General features: G+C 38.4%; 1 protein-coding gene across 2 annotated transcripts in view; it reads right to left on the minus strand.

Annotated features, from left to right (window-relative positions):
• The window catches only part of CNTNAP2 (contactin associated protein 2), a 2064798-nt gene that overhangs the window by 795479 nt on the left and 1249788 nt on the right, over positions 1–19531 (minus strand). For both annotated transcript variants that reach the window (XM_036864011.1, XM_036864010.1), the window contains exon 12: positions 19203–19309. In XM_036864011.1, the coding sequence (XP_036719906.1) occupies positions 19203–19309 (107 nt within the window). The remainder of the gene's footprint in view (positions 1–19202; positions 19310–19531) is intronic.

The raw sequence follows: 19531 nt of genomic DNA on the forward strand, positions 1-19531 counted from the left end.
TTTGATATCAAGCAGCTAAAATATCCAGGATCCAGACATGCCTTAAGTCTGCCCAGGATTTTCCATCACATTCCATTTCTAAACTCATCTCCCATGTTTTGGTGTGAGGGAAAAAAAAAAAAAAAAAAGAAGCAACTATCAGTAACTCTATACTGCTATTTTGCTGACATGTTATGTATAGTATGCTGTGGGAGCACAAAGGGTGGGGTATTAAATTAGACCTGGGATGACAGAATGTTTCCTGCAATGACATGAGCTGAGTATTGAAGATGTGTGAAGGATGAACTGCAGGCCCTCACATCAGGAGTTGGAAGGTCCCTGCAGCTACTCAGAAGGGAGGGGCGGCTGAGCTGAGGCATAGCCCTGGAGATGAAGGTGGGGTATGAATGATATTCCAGAGGTAGAATATGCTGAACTTGGGGACTGATTAGATGTGGGGGGTTTTAGATTACTGGCTTCAGTGACTGGGTTGGAAATGGACCACTTACATTTATAGGTAGTACAGGAGGAAAAACAAGTCTGGGTGGGATGAGGGAAAGGAAAAGTTGAATTTCAATCCGCTGAGTTTATTATAGGGATATAACATGAAGGATATTGAGATGTTCATACATTCAACAAATATTTATTAAATTCCTTCTGTGTGTCAGTCAGTGTCCATCAGGCAAGTTAACGGATCCAGCAGAATGTTCTGGACGAGCAATAGAGGTGGAGGAATCGTCATCGTATAAATGGACACTGAAGACATGGTTGAGGGCGTTAAGGGGAAGAGTGTAAGTGAGAAAAAAGCCTGAGGACAACGCTGGGGAGCATCGCTATTTAAGGGTGAGGCTGAAGGAAGAGCCCAGGACGCAGACTGAGAAACAATGGCTTCACTCAAACTGAACCCAAACCAAGAGCTTGTTGAGTCACAGAAAACAAAGAAAACGTCTATAAGAGAAGGAGCCAACGTATATAAGGTACAGATGCCCCATTTATATCACTTAGCACCAGTCTGCCAATATGAGGTCACTGATGAGAGTAGACTCAGTGAAGTAGGGGAGATGCAAGCCACGCCGAGGGGTCGACCAGCGTCGGAGGAGGAGAGCAAGGAAGGACGACTTATTCTGGCTCCTTGGCTGCATTTACGAGAAGAGTTGAGAAAGATTCATCGTTTTTAAACACATACCATGCCTCATCCCTACCCTCTCTACACTCCTGCATTTTAACCTTACATTCCTTATCTCTTTTCTCTCACTTGACTTTTGTTCACCTGCAAGCACGAATGTTAGCTATTCGATGCCCTCCTGAGAGTAGGTTTGATAGAAGTGGAGAGAGAAAACACACAGTCCCTGGGCACCCAGGAAATGGAGATCCACAGTAACACCAATGGCTATAGTTCTGAGGGCCCTCGATCTGCCTGGTAATGAGCATTCACTTCACACACACTTTAAATTCTTAAAAACAAAAACAAAACACTTGCCAGGTAAGGATTACTGTGTCTCTTATACAGGAAAGGGAAGAGAGGATCAGGAAGTTTAAGTCAACAGCTTGGATCACACAGACAGTAAGTGACAAAACCGGGGCTGGAATCCCAGTCTGTCTTATTCCAGTATCCACCCTACTTTTAAAATATCACAGGAAGGAAGGAACAGTTAAACAACAGGGAGGTTGAGAGAGCTGAAAATCAGTGTGGTCTGACACCCGTTTGTGTGAGAGCTGGTGCAGAACTCTGAAGAGCAACAGCCAAGGCAGTGGATAGGGCTGGTGGGACAGGCGGCTCACCTCCCAAATCCCAACTTTGTATCACCTGGCCAAATAAGTCACACTTTTAGGGAGGTAGATCAAATAGAATTTTAGAAGATGCCGTTTTTGAAAGGTCAAGGAGTTGAATACTAGCCATTGGAAAAATATGTCAATATTTAGAAACCTGAAGGGCATGAGGCTTTTGCCAATGGTGACTGCTCTGTTCTCTCTTATTGAAAAGTCTGAGCATGGTCCCAGTGTCTGACTATGTCTTCCTCTATTGCTATTAGACCTAAATCATAGGGACTACTTTTATCACAAAGAGAGGACAGCTTCCCCAGAAGGCTCATGACATTTCCTGAGCTAAGAACTGGTTTAGTCCCATATTATCTTTCAAGTTGTTTGCCCCAGTCTGCTGAAATAATAAGAGATGCTTGAGCCAGTTCTCATGAGGTTTCTTCTTGACGTGGGGAGAGGGAACAAGTGACACATTTTCATTACAAGGTCTGATCCAGACCCATCTGACTCTGATCTTTCTGGACCTGCAGAAGATCCATTTGTTAACTCAGATTTTCTCAGAAAGTCACGACAGGGAAGAAGTGACAATGATTCTGACATGAAAAAGATTTTACTGAGTGTTAGTTTTATTTCCTTTATGACCTACAACTCTACAGGGTGCAAAATACTTTATACTAGCTGGAACTACAGTGTGTTAGGGTCACTTGTTTGGCAATCGATAGCGTTACATAAAAAGAAGCTGAAAAAGAGAAAAAGTAAAATTAAGGAAACCGATATGTTTATTCTATTTAAATAAATCTCTTTGCTCTTTTGCATTGTTTCTGTTCCTTACATCCTCCCAGATATGCAACTAAGTGTTGGTAACTGCTGGAAATAGCCACGAATTTTACAGAATAATTGGCTGTATTTTAAGACATACATTTTAGTGTGTTCACTACATGGTGTAGCTATAAAGTATAAAATAGATTTTTGCATCTTGCTTTTGGAAATCTTTCTCATTTTCTGTCACATGTGGTGTATATGTGTGAGTGTGGCAACATTTTATAGTTTGAAGGTTCTTCGTAGTTTTTAGAAGTTACAATAGAATTAATTGCTTTGAATTTAGTCATTTTGCACTGGGAAAATATTGATTTCTTTCCCAACACCTTTAATTTCTAATGGAGCTTGAAATTAATTTTGGATTTTAATTCTATTTTATTCTGAGTTTGTACATCAGGGCCATTAATAATGTCAGGAGAGTGCTGAGAGAACTGTTTCTGAGCCAGGAGCCCCCAGTGAGCTTTGCAGCATTTGAGTCTCTGTCTTGTACAGAGAGGAGGAAAGTCTGTGTGGGAATGGATATCGCATTAGGATTTTATGGAGTCAAAAAATATAGCCTGTAAAAAGTCAGCCTCAGATCACCTGCTGAAGTTTGCATCATCATGAGTATTACGTGTGCATATTTAATCAGATCCGAAATGGTCAGGCCAGCAAAGGACAGATTCCACTAACCAAAATGCCTGGAAAATGGGCCTTTCTGATTCATAAGGTAATAGTTTACTATTATATATGTATATGGTATATGCACACACATTTATACTAATATAAATATATCACAAACTACAAATTTTAAAATAATTTATATACAGTCTTTCTTTGAGGTTTCAAAATGTTTTTACATGATTTTATATAGTCTCTACTAAAGGGGGTGATTATAATAAATTGGCGCTGAGACTCCTTGGGGCCTATGTGCTCATACACAGCCACAAGCGTACGAGTGCCCCCCCACCCCGTTTCTCCCAGAGCTTCCCTAGTTGCCCCCACAGTAGCTGCCCACAGGCTGATGAACGTCAGTGGAGACTAATGTAGGGAGCTGTGGGATGTGACTTCTCTAACCACACCTTCCAATGTAGAGCCAACTTTTCAGGATCATTTCTCAAAATAGTCTCTATGTTCTAGGTATTTTAAACGCCCTGAAAGTTGAAAAAGCTTCGCCAGAAGGAAGGCAGTCCAGCAAAATACAGATTTCACAAAATAGACAGAGAGGGTTTGAAATCTTGACTCTGCCATGTACTTTGAACCACAGTTATTCATCTGCAAAATGGAATAAGAATATCTTCCTTACATGCAGTTTTGAAGATTACATGAAATAGTATATGTAAAGTCCAATACTTAACATCCTTCCCTCTCTGTTTCCATTAATTTTCTTTCAACCCACAGTACACGTTCAAAATTTAAAAATCAATCAACATATATGAACTATTAGGTTTCTCAAAAAATATGGGAATAGTTGGCCTATGCCCACACAACTTACATTCTGGGGGAAAAGTTATGAACAAACATTTGGAAAAAATAATTAAGTGTATAAATAGCAGAAAAATCACATAGGTAATAATTGCTATTGAAAAATAAGAAAAAAGGAGAAACCTCTTTTAGCTTGAGTGATCAGAGAAAATTTCACAAAATAGAAAGAGACTATGAACTGGATCCCACAGAGCAAAAATGTGGTGAAAGTGGGAAGAAGGACATTTTGGGATGGATTTGGGAGGAGAGTGTAAGCAAAAAAAAAAGGAGATAGGAAAGCACGAGAGAGGGGATGTGTGGCACTACATACAGGGATGGACGTGAGCAAGCAGACTGTAGAGGGTTGAACGGTGTCCAGCAAAAATGCACGTCCACCAAGAAACTCGGAATGAGATTGTATTTGGAAAGAAGGTCTTTGTAGATGTAATTAGTTAAGATGAGTCATACTGGATTAGTATAGGCCCTATATCCAATGACTGATGCCTTCATAAGAGAAAAGAGAGGGAGATTCAGACACACAGACATGGAGACACACAGGGAGGAAGGCCCTGTGAAGACAGAGGGAGACACTGGACTACAATAGCCAAGGAACGCCAACAATTGCTTGTCAACCACCAGAAGCCAGGAAGACGCAAGCCAGGATTCTTCCCTGGAGCCTTCGGAGGAGGCATGACCCTGCTGATACCTTGATTTCAGGCTTCCAGAACCGTGAGGGAATAAATATCTGTTGTTTTAAGCCACCAAGTCTGTGGTCTTTTGTTAAGGCAGCCCTAGGACATTGATACACATAACATCCCATCTCTTAGAGTCATTTATAAAGAGAAGGACAAAAAGTACCCCTCCTTCAACTTGCTTTCTGACATTTTTCTGATCATGGGTAAAGTAGAGGCTTTGTCTCATACACAGTTCACTGTAAGATTTAAGAGGGAGTCAGTTCTGTTGATAATGAAGCCCCCTTTACATGCAATTTTCTATAGAACATAATTTGGCATAAAGAAAATTTCATGGACCAGACACCAGGAACACTATGAAATGAAAAGAAAGTTAGTCTCTTACTGAGAAACAAAAAGCATTTTATTATAAGAAGCTGTACCCCAAAGAGAGATCCTCCATTGAGTAGGCAGAGGGCTTGGTATGTTCAGAGCCTGATAAACATGTCTTCTTAGTCGTTTGAGGTATGCTATATGTGTGTGTGCACGTGTGTGCGTGTGCACACAGAGACACAATCACAGTTCAGTTGCTCTTACATTTAATACTTGTATTAAATGGCAAGTATTTAATACTTGCCAGGTGCTGAGCAATGAGTGTGTGGATGAAAATGACATGCTCAGTGCCCTGAGAAAGTCATAGTTGGTTGTGAGAGAGATTATTTCAATGTAAGGCAGTTATTGTTGACACAGATGGGGGCTGGTGTGAAGTATGCCTCAATAAGTGTGTGGTATTTGATTTGATTTCTACTTGAGATCTATCTAGTATAAGAGCTGTCAATGTGTTTATCTCTTGTATTGTAGGTGATTTGTAAGAAACCTGACTGGTCTGTTTTTCCATTCATAGTTTTAATGTAAGAATGTCTGTGCCTTTGTCTTTGATAAGTTTTAATACCTGATTTGTAAACTTCTCATTATTTCTTATGAATAGAATGTCCTTCTTCATCAAAGAGAAAAGAGTAAATGCTGTGACAGATTATAGAGCCTATAATTCACGCCCCACCTTTATCCATAAACTATTCCAAAAGAGGAATTATGCCAGTCATTCCTGCTTACTGCCATTTTAAAAAAAATTTTGGCTTTGTTTTTGCTTTTATTTTTAAATCTTGTTCTGGTTTTGCTGAGAAAAAATACTATTCTCTTGACTTCACTTTAAAAATGCTTTTTGGCCCTAAGTATATATTTAAACCTAAGGCAGGAAGTAAACTTACTTTAAAAATAAATTCCTACTTCTAAACTGCATCTGCATGATCTCTAGGGTTACCAGAAATATGCACAAAGCCACCTCTCCATCCACACATCGCAGTGTAGAAAGCAAGGGACCTGGAAACTGTGCAGTCAGCCTTGCAGTTCAAAGGCTGAGACACTCATCCTCCTCTCTCCATCCACTCTAACAAGCCTCCCTCCACATTCCCTCCCCCACCACCCCTGCTTGAAGTCTTCCTTTTTTAGTTGACAGGCAGCAGGTAGCCACATTCTGGGGAAGAGAATTGGGACAAAATTCAGGAAATTAGGGTGGTTGCACACCTCTTGATAAGACGACTGTAGAAGGCAGCATGTCAGGACATGTACTTTATTTTTTAGGCATAATCTCTAATCTTAATATACTATGACATCGATAAATATTTCAAAGTATCTACTAAACTACCCCTTCTCAAACTTTGTATATTTATTCTTAATGTTTTAAGTCTACGGACAACAAGCTCATCTTCCCAAATATCAAAGTTCTGTTGGTTGCACTTTTGAAAAGCAAAAAGTTCCTCAAGATTCAAGTATGATTCTTCACTGGGATCCTCACTGAAAAAGCACAATGGAGACACCATTTTCTTAAACTAACCAACAGAAAGACTGCTGGAGTCTAAATGATCCCAGCATGAAAATTACGGTTTGTGCAGATTAAATTTGTTTTTTTTTTGATTACCACATGTGAAATTGATGAGTCAAGTGTCAACATGAACCCATTCCCTGGCTAAGGAACCACATGTGGTAGAATTTAGGGCCTGATATTCATTTATTTCATCTTAAGATAGGTGGTACATGAGAAGCATAGGGTGAGACAAGTAGGAAAAAGAAGTACCAATTTGAATGAAAACTGAACTAATTCAGAGCCCCTTAGAATTTTTTATATAGTAAATAAATTACTTGGGTTTTAAAGAAATATGCTTTTATTATGTATAAGGTCTTTCAGAATCTAATCTGTAGGTATAAGGGATAGGGGAAAATGTTGTCTATTAGTAAACTTTCTTCTGTGATTGCTAATAGCAATTCAAATGCTCCTCAACAAATTTGTCTTCCATATTATTTCTGCCCTATGAATCATTCTGTATCATTATTTTTATTTCTAAACTACATGTTAGCCCAAAAACCTAGTTCAGGCTGTTGAAATAAAGCTGGGTGAAAATGACAACTTTCACTGGAGCTGTGGCAATGGCACTGAGGCAAAGCAAAAGTTGCAAGACAGGATTGATACCACATTTTATCTGGTGATGGTGGAAAGCACGTCCTAAGCAGTGGATTCAGCGTGGATGAGAAGAGGAGGATTTGTTCTGCAGTCACTGCACTTCTGTCACCCATCACTGATCCTGCTTCCTCTCCCGGCCCCCGTTTCACTTCAGCACTCTTTGGACGACTGGCCTTGTGGCTCATCAGCTACATGGCCAGCTGAGAAGAGAAGAGGTTTTCTATTACAGCTCAGGCTCTCCCAGTAGGTGCCCTTATCACAGAGTAGTAGATGCTCTAACTGATAACTAGGAAGCAGGTGTTGCCACCTGGAGTTTCCTACCCGCCTTCGTCAAGGCATCTAATATAAGTACAACTCCAATACTTCTCCCAGAACTGCTATGAGAACTGTCATGAGAAGGCAGGACACTCTCCATTACTGGTTATTTCTCTCCTGTGGAAGTTCAGGATACCTTCTTCTCTCTCACACAGCTTAAGTCAGCTTGATTTAAAGAATTATACAAAGGAAAAAATAGTCCTTTTGGACAATGAATTAACCAAGCTTGTTCCATTCACCTTGCTCCAGGTACTGTAGGAACTTTCAGAAGAATCAATCTGGCCTAACAAAATTCAGGTTTTATTCATTCAGGAAGTCTGTATCTATGTCACTGAAACCACAAGGGAGCCTTAATATGCTAGCATTTTCTGAGTACAAATATGCTTTTCATTGAGTGTTTTAATATTCTCTAAGTGGGGGAGACTCATCAACAGATGGCCATACGGTGGAAAACACACACAGTGTTTTCTAGATCTCTGAATTCTATTGCAGGAATATGGATGGAAGGAATTTCTCTTTCCACAGCCAAACCCTTAGAGGTGTTTCTTTATCCAGTCTAATTGGATGGCTTCACTTGCCCCTATCCAGCACAGAGAACGTTGATCACATGACTTGGCAAGCAAGACGTGTTTAATTGATGTCTCAACAGGCTTGGATAATGGAAAAGAGTATTATTAGGACATTTTGATGTCTGCTAATGAATAATGACAGCAATTTTGTAGGTGTCAACATTGTCTGGCACTTAGTGCTGGCATCTGTGATGCCAAGAAAGGTCTTTCAAGAGTAGTGTTGGCATATTTTGCAGACTGGAGCCACCATGGCAGCTCTGGGACAAACTTACCTGGTGAGACAAAGGAACTACAAGCCATTAGATCTTTTCCTTGCTATACTTGAAAATAAGACCACGGTTTTTAAGGCAAATCCATATACATTTAGAATATTTCACTTTTACTTGACTAAAAGATTTTCAAATAAAACATTTTACTAGAATTTGGAAGCAGTCAGATATGAGAACACCCAAAAAGTGAACCAGCAAAATTTTCTTGGAAACTGCTGCACTTTCCATGGGTAACTTTTGCTTTTAACAGAATTAGCTGTTTACAACAAATATAATAGAAGAACATTATTTGCGTGGATGGACATTTTCATTCCAGATTCCAACAATCTGAACTATACTGTTCTCAAGACTTTTGCCAGGAGGGAGCAGAAAGGAGGAAGAAAAGCAGAATGCAACAATAATAAGAAAAGAAATGGAGAGAGCTCTTTGTTCACCACCATTTTGTAGAGATAGAAACAGGAACCAATAATGCATTCTTCAGTTTTTCATCATGTGAGTGTTAAAAAAAAAAAAACACGATTGGGACTGATATATATACACTACTATGTACAAAATAGATAACTAATGAGAACCTACTGTGTAACACAGGGAACTCTACTCAATGCTCTGTGGTGACCTAAATGAGAAGGAAACCTAAAAAAGAGTGGATGTATGTATATGTATGACCGATTCACTTTGCTGGACAGCAAGAAATTAACACAACACTGTAAAGCAACTATACTTCAATAAAAATTAATAATAAAAACATCACGAGATTCATTATTGAGTAGTTTTTTCACAAAGAGCTTGGCAAACAAAGCCAGGTGTCTTGAAATTTAAGGAGTATATATTTGACACAGCTGGGTCACAGCTGGAGCAGTTCCTGAAGGAAGAAAGCTTCTCATTCTTTAGGTTTAGGTTAACAACCACAAAGTAACCTTAAAATTAGTTTTGTCTTCATCAGTTGTTGCCTAACATTATATTATATCCTAAACAGTTGAGGCAAACTTTAATAACGCAAAAACATTTCTGTCACTTTCAGTAAAAGAAACGTTGACCGTTGAAGTGACGCCACGTAATCCAATGGTTCTTTATAAATGTTCTCCAAACATTGTTCAGTAGTCTTAGACGTTCTCCTTAGTTCAGAGATCTTTGTAAGCCAATAGTCTGTTAGGCAGACTTTAAAGTCATTTATGGATTGACTCGGTGAGGGAAACTCAACTCTTTTCGTCCAAAGAATAAAAGTAAATTTGTTTCACGGTAAAAGTGAGTGATGAAGAATCGCGTCCGAAGTCATACCTTGGAACCGGGGTACTGAACGACCACTGTCCTCCGGCCACCTCAACCCACCTGCTTGACTCCACATCCTGCTGTTCCTTTGTTGGGAACAGTCTCTTCAAAGTGTTACCTTTGTAACTGTAGCTATCATCTCTGGAGAATCACCTGTGTTGATTATAACTGCACTAGACATTTTACACATTATCTGTATGCTTCACAACAATACTGATAGGAGACACTATTATTCTCATTTTATTAATAATGAAACAGGGCAATGATATTCTGGTAAACCAGTTTTACAAAAAAAAAAAAAAAAAAGAGTTTGTATTTGTAGGGTTTGTCAAGTTCCATGGGGTAAATTCTCACACTGTACCTGGTTCAAGGTACCAAGCTTTAACAACCAGCTCACAGAGTTCCTGAATACTTAACAATCCTGGCTGCAGCACACCATTCAAACAGGGTGGTGCTAATCTGGGAGATTTAGCAACTTCTCCAGGATCCTACGACATGTACGAATCTAAGCGAGTATTCCCCTTGAGGCCTGAGGACTCCAGAGCTGGGTCTCCTCACCAGATGCTTCTCCACGCTCCATGCTTATCTCTGCCTTGGACTCTGCCAGTCCCAATCTTTATTCCCCAAAAAACAAGGAATTTAGCCAGGGTTCAGTTCCTCCTTGAACCCTTCCTGACCATCTTGGTTGCACTGTCCTCTCTCTCTTATTACATATACATACTAGCCTTTACACCAGTTTGGCACATAAACATCTACTAATATATTAATGTTTCCTGAATACTTGTGCTGCTTCCTTTTCTAACTACCTCATCTACTTCATAAGGAAATGGGCTCTTGTCTGTATTTCTGCATCCACGTAGTGTGCTGCATACAAAATAGACATAATATTACTAAATGAATTGAAACTGTCTATGAGTTAGAGATACTCCTATACACCAAGCTTGTAAAGCTGAAGACTTGAAATAGCAACACAGTGACTAATGTCAATATGAAAGCAAAAAACAAAGTCTGATTCGGGAGATGTCAGATGGATCAAAGGAGAGGCACATAGTGCTTTTAACTTTAATTCTCCTTTCTTGTGTTTTGAGTGGATATAAACATCTCAGAAGTTTCCTTCCTTATCTTTCAATTAAACAGCCCTCCCTCCCTCAGACTTCTTCCCCCTAATGGAACTTGGCAAAGGTGCAGAGATGGGTGTTTTCTATCCCTTTTTCTCCTCACTCTGAACCTTGGATGAGATAGTCACAGGGGAGCTGAATGAATAATGTCAACTCCTTCAAGACCTGGCTCTGGCATTTTATCACCTCTGAGAAGTTCACAGGATCACAGCTCCTCTGTTGGTAGAGCTGTCTGCTTTTCAATATGCATTTGCCCATCAACTTTTCGCAAAGGCTCTTTATTCAAAGAGAAAGATATAGTTTTGAAACTACTGAAAGAGTCTTTGTAAAACTGAAATTAAATCCTTTCTTTCTATGTTTTATCTTAGCCATCTTTCCAAAGCAAGGCATGAAAGAGGGGATTAATTTGAAATTTGGGGTGCCTTAGAAATGTAAAGGTGCTTTGGCTGTGTTTCTCCAAATGACCTGCACTATTTTAATACAATGTAATTTATTTGGTTGTAACTGAAAGAGAGAATGGCCTCTAAATCCCCTTCCAACATTTCTACACAGATAACACTCCCCACTTCTCTACACCTTACTTTATTTACAGAGGCCAGGTGAGAATGTGAGCAAAGGAGATGCTGGGATGATTGTTTCTTTTCCTAATAAGTGTGATTTCAGGAAGTGACAGCACTTGTCATTTTTCCTCTTTCCCCAAATGCTCCAGCTCTGGTAAGAAAGTGAGCTTCTCAGCTAGAGAATACACACAACCAAGCATGAGCTTGCCAATACTGTAACTGTACATATTCTATTGATGACTGCTTTCTCTACCCAGCACCACGCTGAAGCTGCAGCCTCCTCACCCTGATTTCTCCCTGCCAATCTGATAAGACAAAAAACAGAAATAAACAAGTGAATAATCTGATAATAACCTCTGAAAAGATGAAACGATTGCTTAAAACCATAAAGAATTTGTGATATAACATTAAATAGTTTCCCATATAATTACATTTATAAATATTTTGTAAACATGAAAATTACCAAGCTAGACTGTAAAAGGTAAGCACATGGTACAATCTACCCTCAGCTCACAATCCCAATGAACCAGGGATGTGAAAATGAATTAAGATCATAAGGACTTTTATTTTTAGTGAAACTACGCACTTCTTCAGAGGAGGCTGTCCAGCCCTCTATTCTAGTATCCCTGCCTTGTTCCATTCTCGTCTCCACACTCCACACCTGTCCTAGATGCAGGACAGAGTCAGCTCTCAACATACTGAGGGATGAATAAATGATGGTAGGAATCAGAACCTTGGTGTCCCACGGCTCTACAGTTGTACCCCATAGTCACTCTTTAATGACAAAGACACATTGAGCATATGAAGTAGTTCATGGTGTAGGAATGGAACGGGGGGATGAGAGGGGGGTAAAATTGGAAGAATTTGGCAATTGTTCACTTGATAACAAAGAGGCACAGTCTGGCTACTTAATGCCATGTCTAGATTAGAAGCAGCAGATTCACCCTGTTCATATAAATCAGCCTGGGTAGCCATTATATTTGCTAATACAGCCTTTTATCTTTTCAATGAGTATTGGCTAAAATATTTAGACACTCTCTGATCTTTTCTTTGAGAATCAACTGTATCAGTACTCCGTATCCTTAAGCTACTTATAAGCAGACAAAAATTTGGCTGGCTGTTTTTTAAGACTTAGCAGTACAATAAAAGTTACAACAAGATCTAGGATGCTTTCTATATTTACAAAGCACTTTAAGAGGCAATATTTCATTGAATCTCCCAGAGGAAACTTAAGTTCAGAGAGGTTAAGTGATTGTCAAAGCACAAAGCCAAGGCAGCCCAGAGGGGGAAATAAAGGAGGCAAGAAGGAAGTGTATTAAACCCAGTGCTTCTCATTTAATTGCTGTTAGTGACCTGTAACTAACAGCATGTAATGGGAGAGCTGACCTCACCCTCCAGGGGTGTAGGTGGAATCCACACAAATGTGCTAAGAGCGCTGGAGGAATGGGAGAGGGTACAGTCCTACACTAGGCACGGGCAGCTGATGAAGGAAGAAGGCTGGCCAGATAGCCTGAGGGTTTCACAGTAGATCATCTGATTTCAAACCCTGAGTTCTTTTCCCTTTCCACAGTTCTACTGTAGTAAGAACACACACATGATATTACATGATAAATCAAAGGATTATGTTCATCTTATTCAAATTTCATACCAAGTTTAAACAGTTTTTTATCATTCACTAGATGGTCAATATTTAAACACATCTATATTTATTTTATTTTATTTTATTTTTATTTTATTTTTTTAAAATTTCATCACTGTTTATTTATTTATTTATTTATTTATTTATTTGTGGCTGTGTTGGGTCTTCGTTTCTGTGCGAGGACTTTCTCCAGTTGCGGCGAGCGGGGGCCACTCTTCATCGCGGTGCGCGGGCCTCTCACTGTCGCGGCCTCTCCCGTTGCGGAGCACAGGCTCCAGACGCGCAGGCTCAGCAATTGTGGCTCACGGGCCTAGTCGCTCCACGGCATGTGGGATCTTCCCAGACCAGGGCTCGAACCCATGTCCCCTGCATTGGCAGGCAGATTCTCAACCACTGCGCCACCAGGGAAGCCCCTATTTATTTTATTTTATTTTTATTTTTTTTGAGTGTGTAAGTTCAAATCCTGTTAATATGACTTTTTTTTAACATCTTTATTGGAGTATAATTGCTTTACAATGGTGTGTTAGTTTCTGCTGTATAACAAAGTGAATCAGTTGTACGTATACATACATCCCCATATCCCCTCCCTCATATTTATTTTAGAACAGCTCATACAATCAGCCAGCACAGGAGTTAGCTGACTGCACTATGTTATCTAAGATCTTTTGTTGTCGTTGCAACTTATTTTGCCACTATTACTATATAGTCTCGCAAGTTACTTTAACGAATGGTGTCCTAACATGGCAATATTTTCCTCAAAGATTATTTGAAACGTGTGGGTTTGTGTGCCCATATATTCAATCTGTCCATATAATTTCTTAAAACTCTACACCTCTTGTGATTGTTTGTGCTGTCATGTCTATCATGGCGCCCTCTGCTTTGAATTAATGCATCTTTTATTCTCTACCCTCCTTTTTCTGTTTTCTTTTTTTCCCTTTGGCTTTACTCTCTCTTCTTAGCTTTACAACCTTCATAAATTTGGATAAAGGACACTGATTTTTAAAAAGCTCTTGATGCTTCTTAGGTTGTCTGTCATTTATTCACTCTTTGATTCAGTGCATATTCACTGAGCACATATTATATGCTGGGTGGGCTCTGGGGATAAAATGGTGGACAGAACCTGGCACTATCTCCTCTCAGATATTATAGTCCAGTGGAAAAGACAGATATTATTAAAGAATCACAAATGATAAATGCAAAATCACAGCCATCACCAAGGCTAAGAGGAAGATATATGTCTTGAAATAAGAGGATTTGACCTAATTATGGGTTCACGGAAAGCTTCCCTAAGGAGGTAACTACTGAGCTGAAATCTGAAGGATGACTAGGAACATACCAAGCAAAGCAGAGAGGGAGGATGTGCAAAAGTCCTGTGGTCGTGGCAGTGGGAGGGGAGAGGGAACAGTTCGAGGGTACCATGCAAGTATGGAAAACTGAAAGGAGGCCAGTGGGACGAGAGAGGAGTCAGGGATGAAGAGTATGGCCGAAAACCAGGTTAAAGACACAGCCATACCAAGTAGGACCTTGTAAGCCAATTGAACTTATAGCTGAAGGATGGATTCCAATTCCATAAGGCCATGATTCCACCCAATGACTGCCCTTTTTGTTTTTGTTTTTTTGGTAGCAATGGTCAAATTCCAAGTTGTCTTCATTGGTGTCTAAGTTTGTGGTAGTTCCAAATGGATGGGGGGGACCATATTTCCTGTGCCAATAAATCTATGTTTTTATGCCCTAGGTTAGTGTGACTTTCAGCAGGTAGGAATAATTTCTTTTTAAAAAATTATGCTTTGAATTAAGTTACTTATGGGTATAATGGATTGTAAATAACATGGTGTGAGCTATTGAAATCCACTTCACTTTTCATGTGTGCAGTAATAAGGTGCAGTATAATTTATGGTTTACAAATTTATAGACCCAGAGTCATAGCTCCAGACTACAGAATGTAGAATAGTTTCCTTTTAAATTTCAATTTTTCTTCTAAAAGTGGCTGGTGAAAAATTTACTTTTGCATTTCCGTGACAACATCAATCCCTGTTTTTTCTTAGTATTTCAGAATTCAGAAATCACATAATTTTAAAATTGGAAGAGATCTTCATAGGTCATCTAACTTACCTCCTCTGGAAACAGTCATGGCTGTATATCTGGGCAAGGTGAAAGTCCCTCCTTTAATAAAAAGATATATGGAAAAATATTTTCTCTCAGAATGAAGGTCTGGCATCTAGTAATTCTTATAGAGTTCCACCCCAAAACATTGCTTATATTTGTCAAATATCCTCTTGCACTTGTGAAAATAGGGAAAAGGTTTCATATTATTGAGGATACCCTGGGGATTTTTAGGGCAGTTCCATATAGGGGACTAATAGTATATGTAAGAATGACTGAGGTCAAAGATAGACCCCAGCAGCATGAGAAAAAATATCTGCTAAGCCCTGGGATAAGGGATAGGTTTTTGAATTAATTCATGTAAACCAGAGCCATAATTATGAAGTGTAAAGAACACACGTGAAAAAAATGAGATGATAATTAGATCCTAAAAAGCATTTGAGGTATTGGAATGTGAACTTGGAGATCTAATGAAAAGGGTCTATCTATCACCACTAAGAGAAAAATACTGTAGCTATAAACATGAAGTTTTGCTCAAAATAAAGACAAATTCTTACACTTTTGGGAGAATGAAGTAGGGATAAGTCAACGTAACAAAGCAAATAAACTATTTAACATGATCGTTCTACCCTCTGTGTCTCTGTGTCATGATTTTATGTTTTGACATGCTACTAGTCAGTTCTTAGAAATTGATTGAGAATGGAATACCTGCATAAGGAAATTTTAAAGGTATGCAACTGCAAGAATGTAATGTATTTGTATTTTTTCACAAACTAGCCTCTTTAGTTTTTGAACACGAAAAACCGTCTCTCCCTTTCCTGCAATCTGTGGCTTTTCTTGTAGGATTTCCTCACCCAAAGGATGACACCCTGTCTCCTCATGGGAGTGGTTTGTAAATGACAGCCCTCTGAGCCCTGTATAGAATTCACTTGAAAATTAATTCCTCCATGTATAAGCAACAAATAAACAAACAGATAGGTCTAGGACATACCCAGATCACTTTTAATGTTCTTCAGTTCTTCTGGAAAAACAAAACCCTATGGAAACCAATGATTCACGTCAAGCTCAAATCTGCCATGGAAACGATAGCAAACAATGAATGGCAGCGTGAAATTAAGTGACAAATTGTGTGATATGGACAACTATTTGTATAGAAATTCAGAGCAAAGGGATGATTGTTCTGAATGGGATGAAGTGGCAATAATTTACTGAGTACTAACATATGCTAAAGCCCTTCTCAGTGTTCTCCACAAATCATCTCATTTAATCTCACAATGGCTTTATGAGGTGGTGCTGTTATTAATCTCATTTCACAAAGGAGAAAAATGAAGCTCAAACGGTTTTAGTGCCCACAATTACAAGGAAGTCGATCCAAGTTCAGACTCAGGCAGCGTGGCCTGTCAAAGAAGGGCTTCGAGCCTCCATCTTGGACCACAACCCAGCCCGACAATCACGCACGGAGCAGCTTTCTCATCCCGGCCAAGCCTGGACCAGGGAAGAAAACGCGTTAAGCAGTGAGCAGCCTAACTGTAATGTTTGAAGCGCTCCTAAATATTTAGTTTTACTAAACTTCAGACTTTAGCTGTTCTTTACCTTTTTAAACTAGTACTATTTTAAAATTACCATAGTTCCTTTACAAAAGGGACACTTGGTCTTTCACTGAAAATAATGAGGTAAAAATTTAATAATGCTAACAAAGGTCAAAACCACAGAACACAGAATAAGTAGCTGGAAGTCTCAGCTCCTTGGATTTCAGAACTATAAGAGACCTCAGGAGGCATGTAGTCGACAGAGGAATTAAGGAAGTCCAAGAGAAGAGAATGACTTCCTGAAAAGGCACCCAGCATGGTGACCTCACAGGCAGCATCAGAAGCCCATGCAGTCACTGAATATGTAAAAATGCCAAATTGTTCCTTCTGTATCAAACTGAATAGCATATGTTATATAATTTTCACAGTATTATGTGCTGGGCCAGACCCTGCCAATTTTTAACTAATTCATGGGAGTAACTAAGAGATATATCAAGTCTTTTAGCTTATTTGGAAGCATGTGCCTTCTACAACCCACAAGATATATTTTTCACAACAAAATTGTGTCCAATCAATCCTTTCTTGAATTCTGCACTATGGTCTTCTAACCTCTATTTATGCACACACATGATTTTCAACATTTTGGCCTTATTTGGGGAAGACAACGAGCGATCAGGCTTTCATTGTTAAAATGAATGATTCTATATTCATACACACAAAAATTAAATAAAGGAAGAGTAGAATAAGCAGCAGGGAAGAGATAATTTCCCTCTTTTACATTTATAACTTCCCACAAGAGCCAAATCTAACCACACTTAGGACATTTCTAATACTTGGAGTTGTTAACTCTTTAAAAAAACAAAACAAAACACTCAACTATTCAACTACTGGCATATATTTTAAATTGTTTTTAATTTAATATGTTTAAATGTCTTTTTCTTTGCTGTGTATTCAATGAAAGAAGCAATTATAAAAAAAATTATTTGCTTTTACATTAAATATAAAAGTGGTCGCTGAGATAGGAAACACTTGTAACCACCACCAATTTCTTGTTCTTTCCTTTAGTTAGAATTTCCATTCTCAGAAACAAGATTGTGATAGTTAAAGGTGGTATTTATAACATATTATATAAATTCTACTGGTGGAGTGAAGGTACTTTGTTTCATCTAAGTTACTTAGTTCAAGCATTATGTATCATACAATGAATGTCATATGATGAAAGTTAATATTTTGGTGTGATTGGAAGGGTACAATTTTAGTCATAACTCCTTAATTCTAATTTATTTCAATATCAATCACTTTGGTTCTTTATTCATTAAAATATTTTTTACATATCTATATATAAATACTGTAGAGATGATGAATCTACTAAGTGTCTGTTTTAACTCTCTTTTGTTCTTTAGTCATTAAAATACTTTTTTACATATCTATATATAAATACTGTAGAGATGAAGAATCTACTAAGTGGCTGTTTTAACTCTTTTATATCGCCCTATTAAATGTTAATTCTTCTAGTTCTTTTTGTCTCTTGGTTTTTTAAAATATCCTCCTAAACAAATTAATAAGTGCAATAAAATAAAATTTTTTTTTCTTAGTTGAGGTCTTACAATATATGCTGAACTCAATGTCTTATTGTACATTACTACAAATAATGATATGAAAAGTCTCAGAGAACGGTATTGCAGTTTTACTGTCCCCAGAACTCTAATAATATTTTGCTTGTTATTATTTTCTAAAAGTGAAATGAAGAGAAAGCACTCTGTATACTTAGAGAATTTAGATATTAGATTTTCATACAGAGAGAAGATTGAAGAAGACTGAATCTCTTTCCTCCTTCTTACACACACACACACACATTCATGCTACATAACAGATGACCTTCTTCTTTCAACTACATGCTTTATGGCAAATCTGTCTTCAAAAGTGCTATGCATTATTGGAAAATTAACATTACAATTATAAAGTTAATACTCAGTTTTTAATAATCTTTGAATTATAAAAATATAATTTTTATTTAACTTTTCAGGGGAAAAGCTATTATGTAAAACAAGGCACATCTGTGTTCTAAAAGACATTTTTGCATGCTACTTTTTATTTTTTAATATTTTAAAAAATTTGACTTCTTGCATTTTTATTTTACATATACAACTTCAATGGACTTTCTTCCACTTTCCAGCTCATTTTTCTGATCTAAAATATGTGGCCAAATAGTTCTAAAAGAGCGTTGAGACAACTATCATCCAGAAACTAAGTGTTCAAATTACACTCTGTCTGCCTCTCTGATGAACTGATAAATGAGTATCCAGTCAGGGACATCACACTAACACAATTTTCCAAACAATCTATCCAGACAGATGTGGCTTAGACATGTAAAGGCACATCCAAGAGCAGCATTCCAATCTCAACTACATGTTTATGGAGCTTCAGAAACGTTGGTCCTTCTTTTTGAGTCATTAGGCTTGAGAGAATATATTTTGATAACTAGAATACTACTCTAGAAAAGCAACAGTGAAATCTGGGTTCTTCAGAATCAAGTGATTTACTATGTGGATTATTCAGGTTGCTGAGCTTTAAAGCATAGCTGAAGACCTGGGATTCTCATGCAATTATAAGTTTAAAGTGAGATAAATTGGCACTCACAGTTGTGGCAGGTGGCCCCACTGTATCCCGTCTCATCACAAGTGCACATGAAGCTGTCCCACGTTTGCGAGCACTTCCCACCATGCTCACAGTGATTGGGCACACATCTGTCAGAGAAAGAGACAAACAGAAATAAACCAACAAACAAATGAGATTTATGAGTGGCTAAATTCCAAGCTGTCTGGGCAATACATCATTTCAATGCCAGGTTGCCTTACCAAGGCAATTAATCCTTGTTAGTTTAAGCAGATTAATATGATTCATGATGGAAGGTGCCAAGCGCACAAAAGATGATGCATCACAGGCTTGGTGTTTCCCATTTTTGAGTA

The sequence above is a fragment of the Balaenoptera musculus genome, chromosome 9 (assembly GCF_009873245.2).
Source record: "Balaenoptera musculus isolate JJ_BM4_2016_0621 chromosome 9, mBalMus1.pri.v3, whole genome shotgun sequence".
NCBI classification, from domain to species: domain Eukaryota; kingdom Metazoa; phylum Chordata; class Mammalia; order Artiodactyla; family Balaenopteridae; genus Balaenoptera; species Balaenoptera musculus.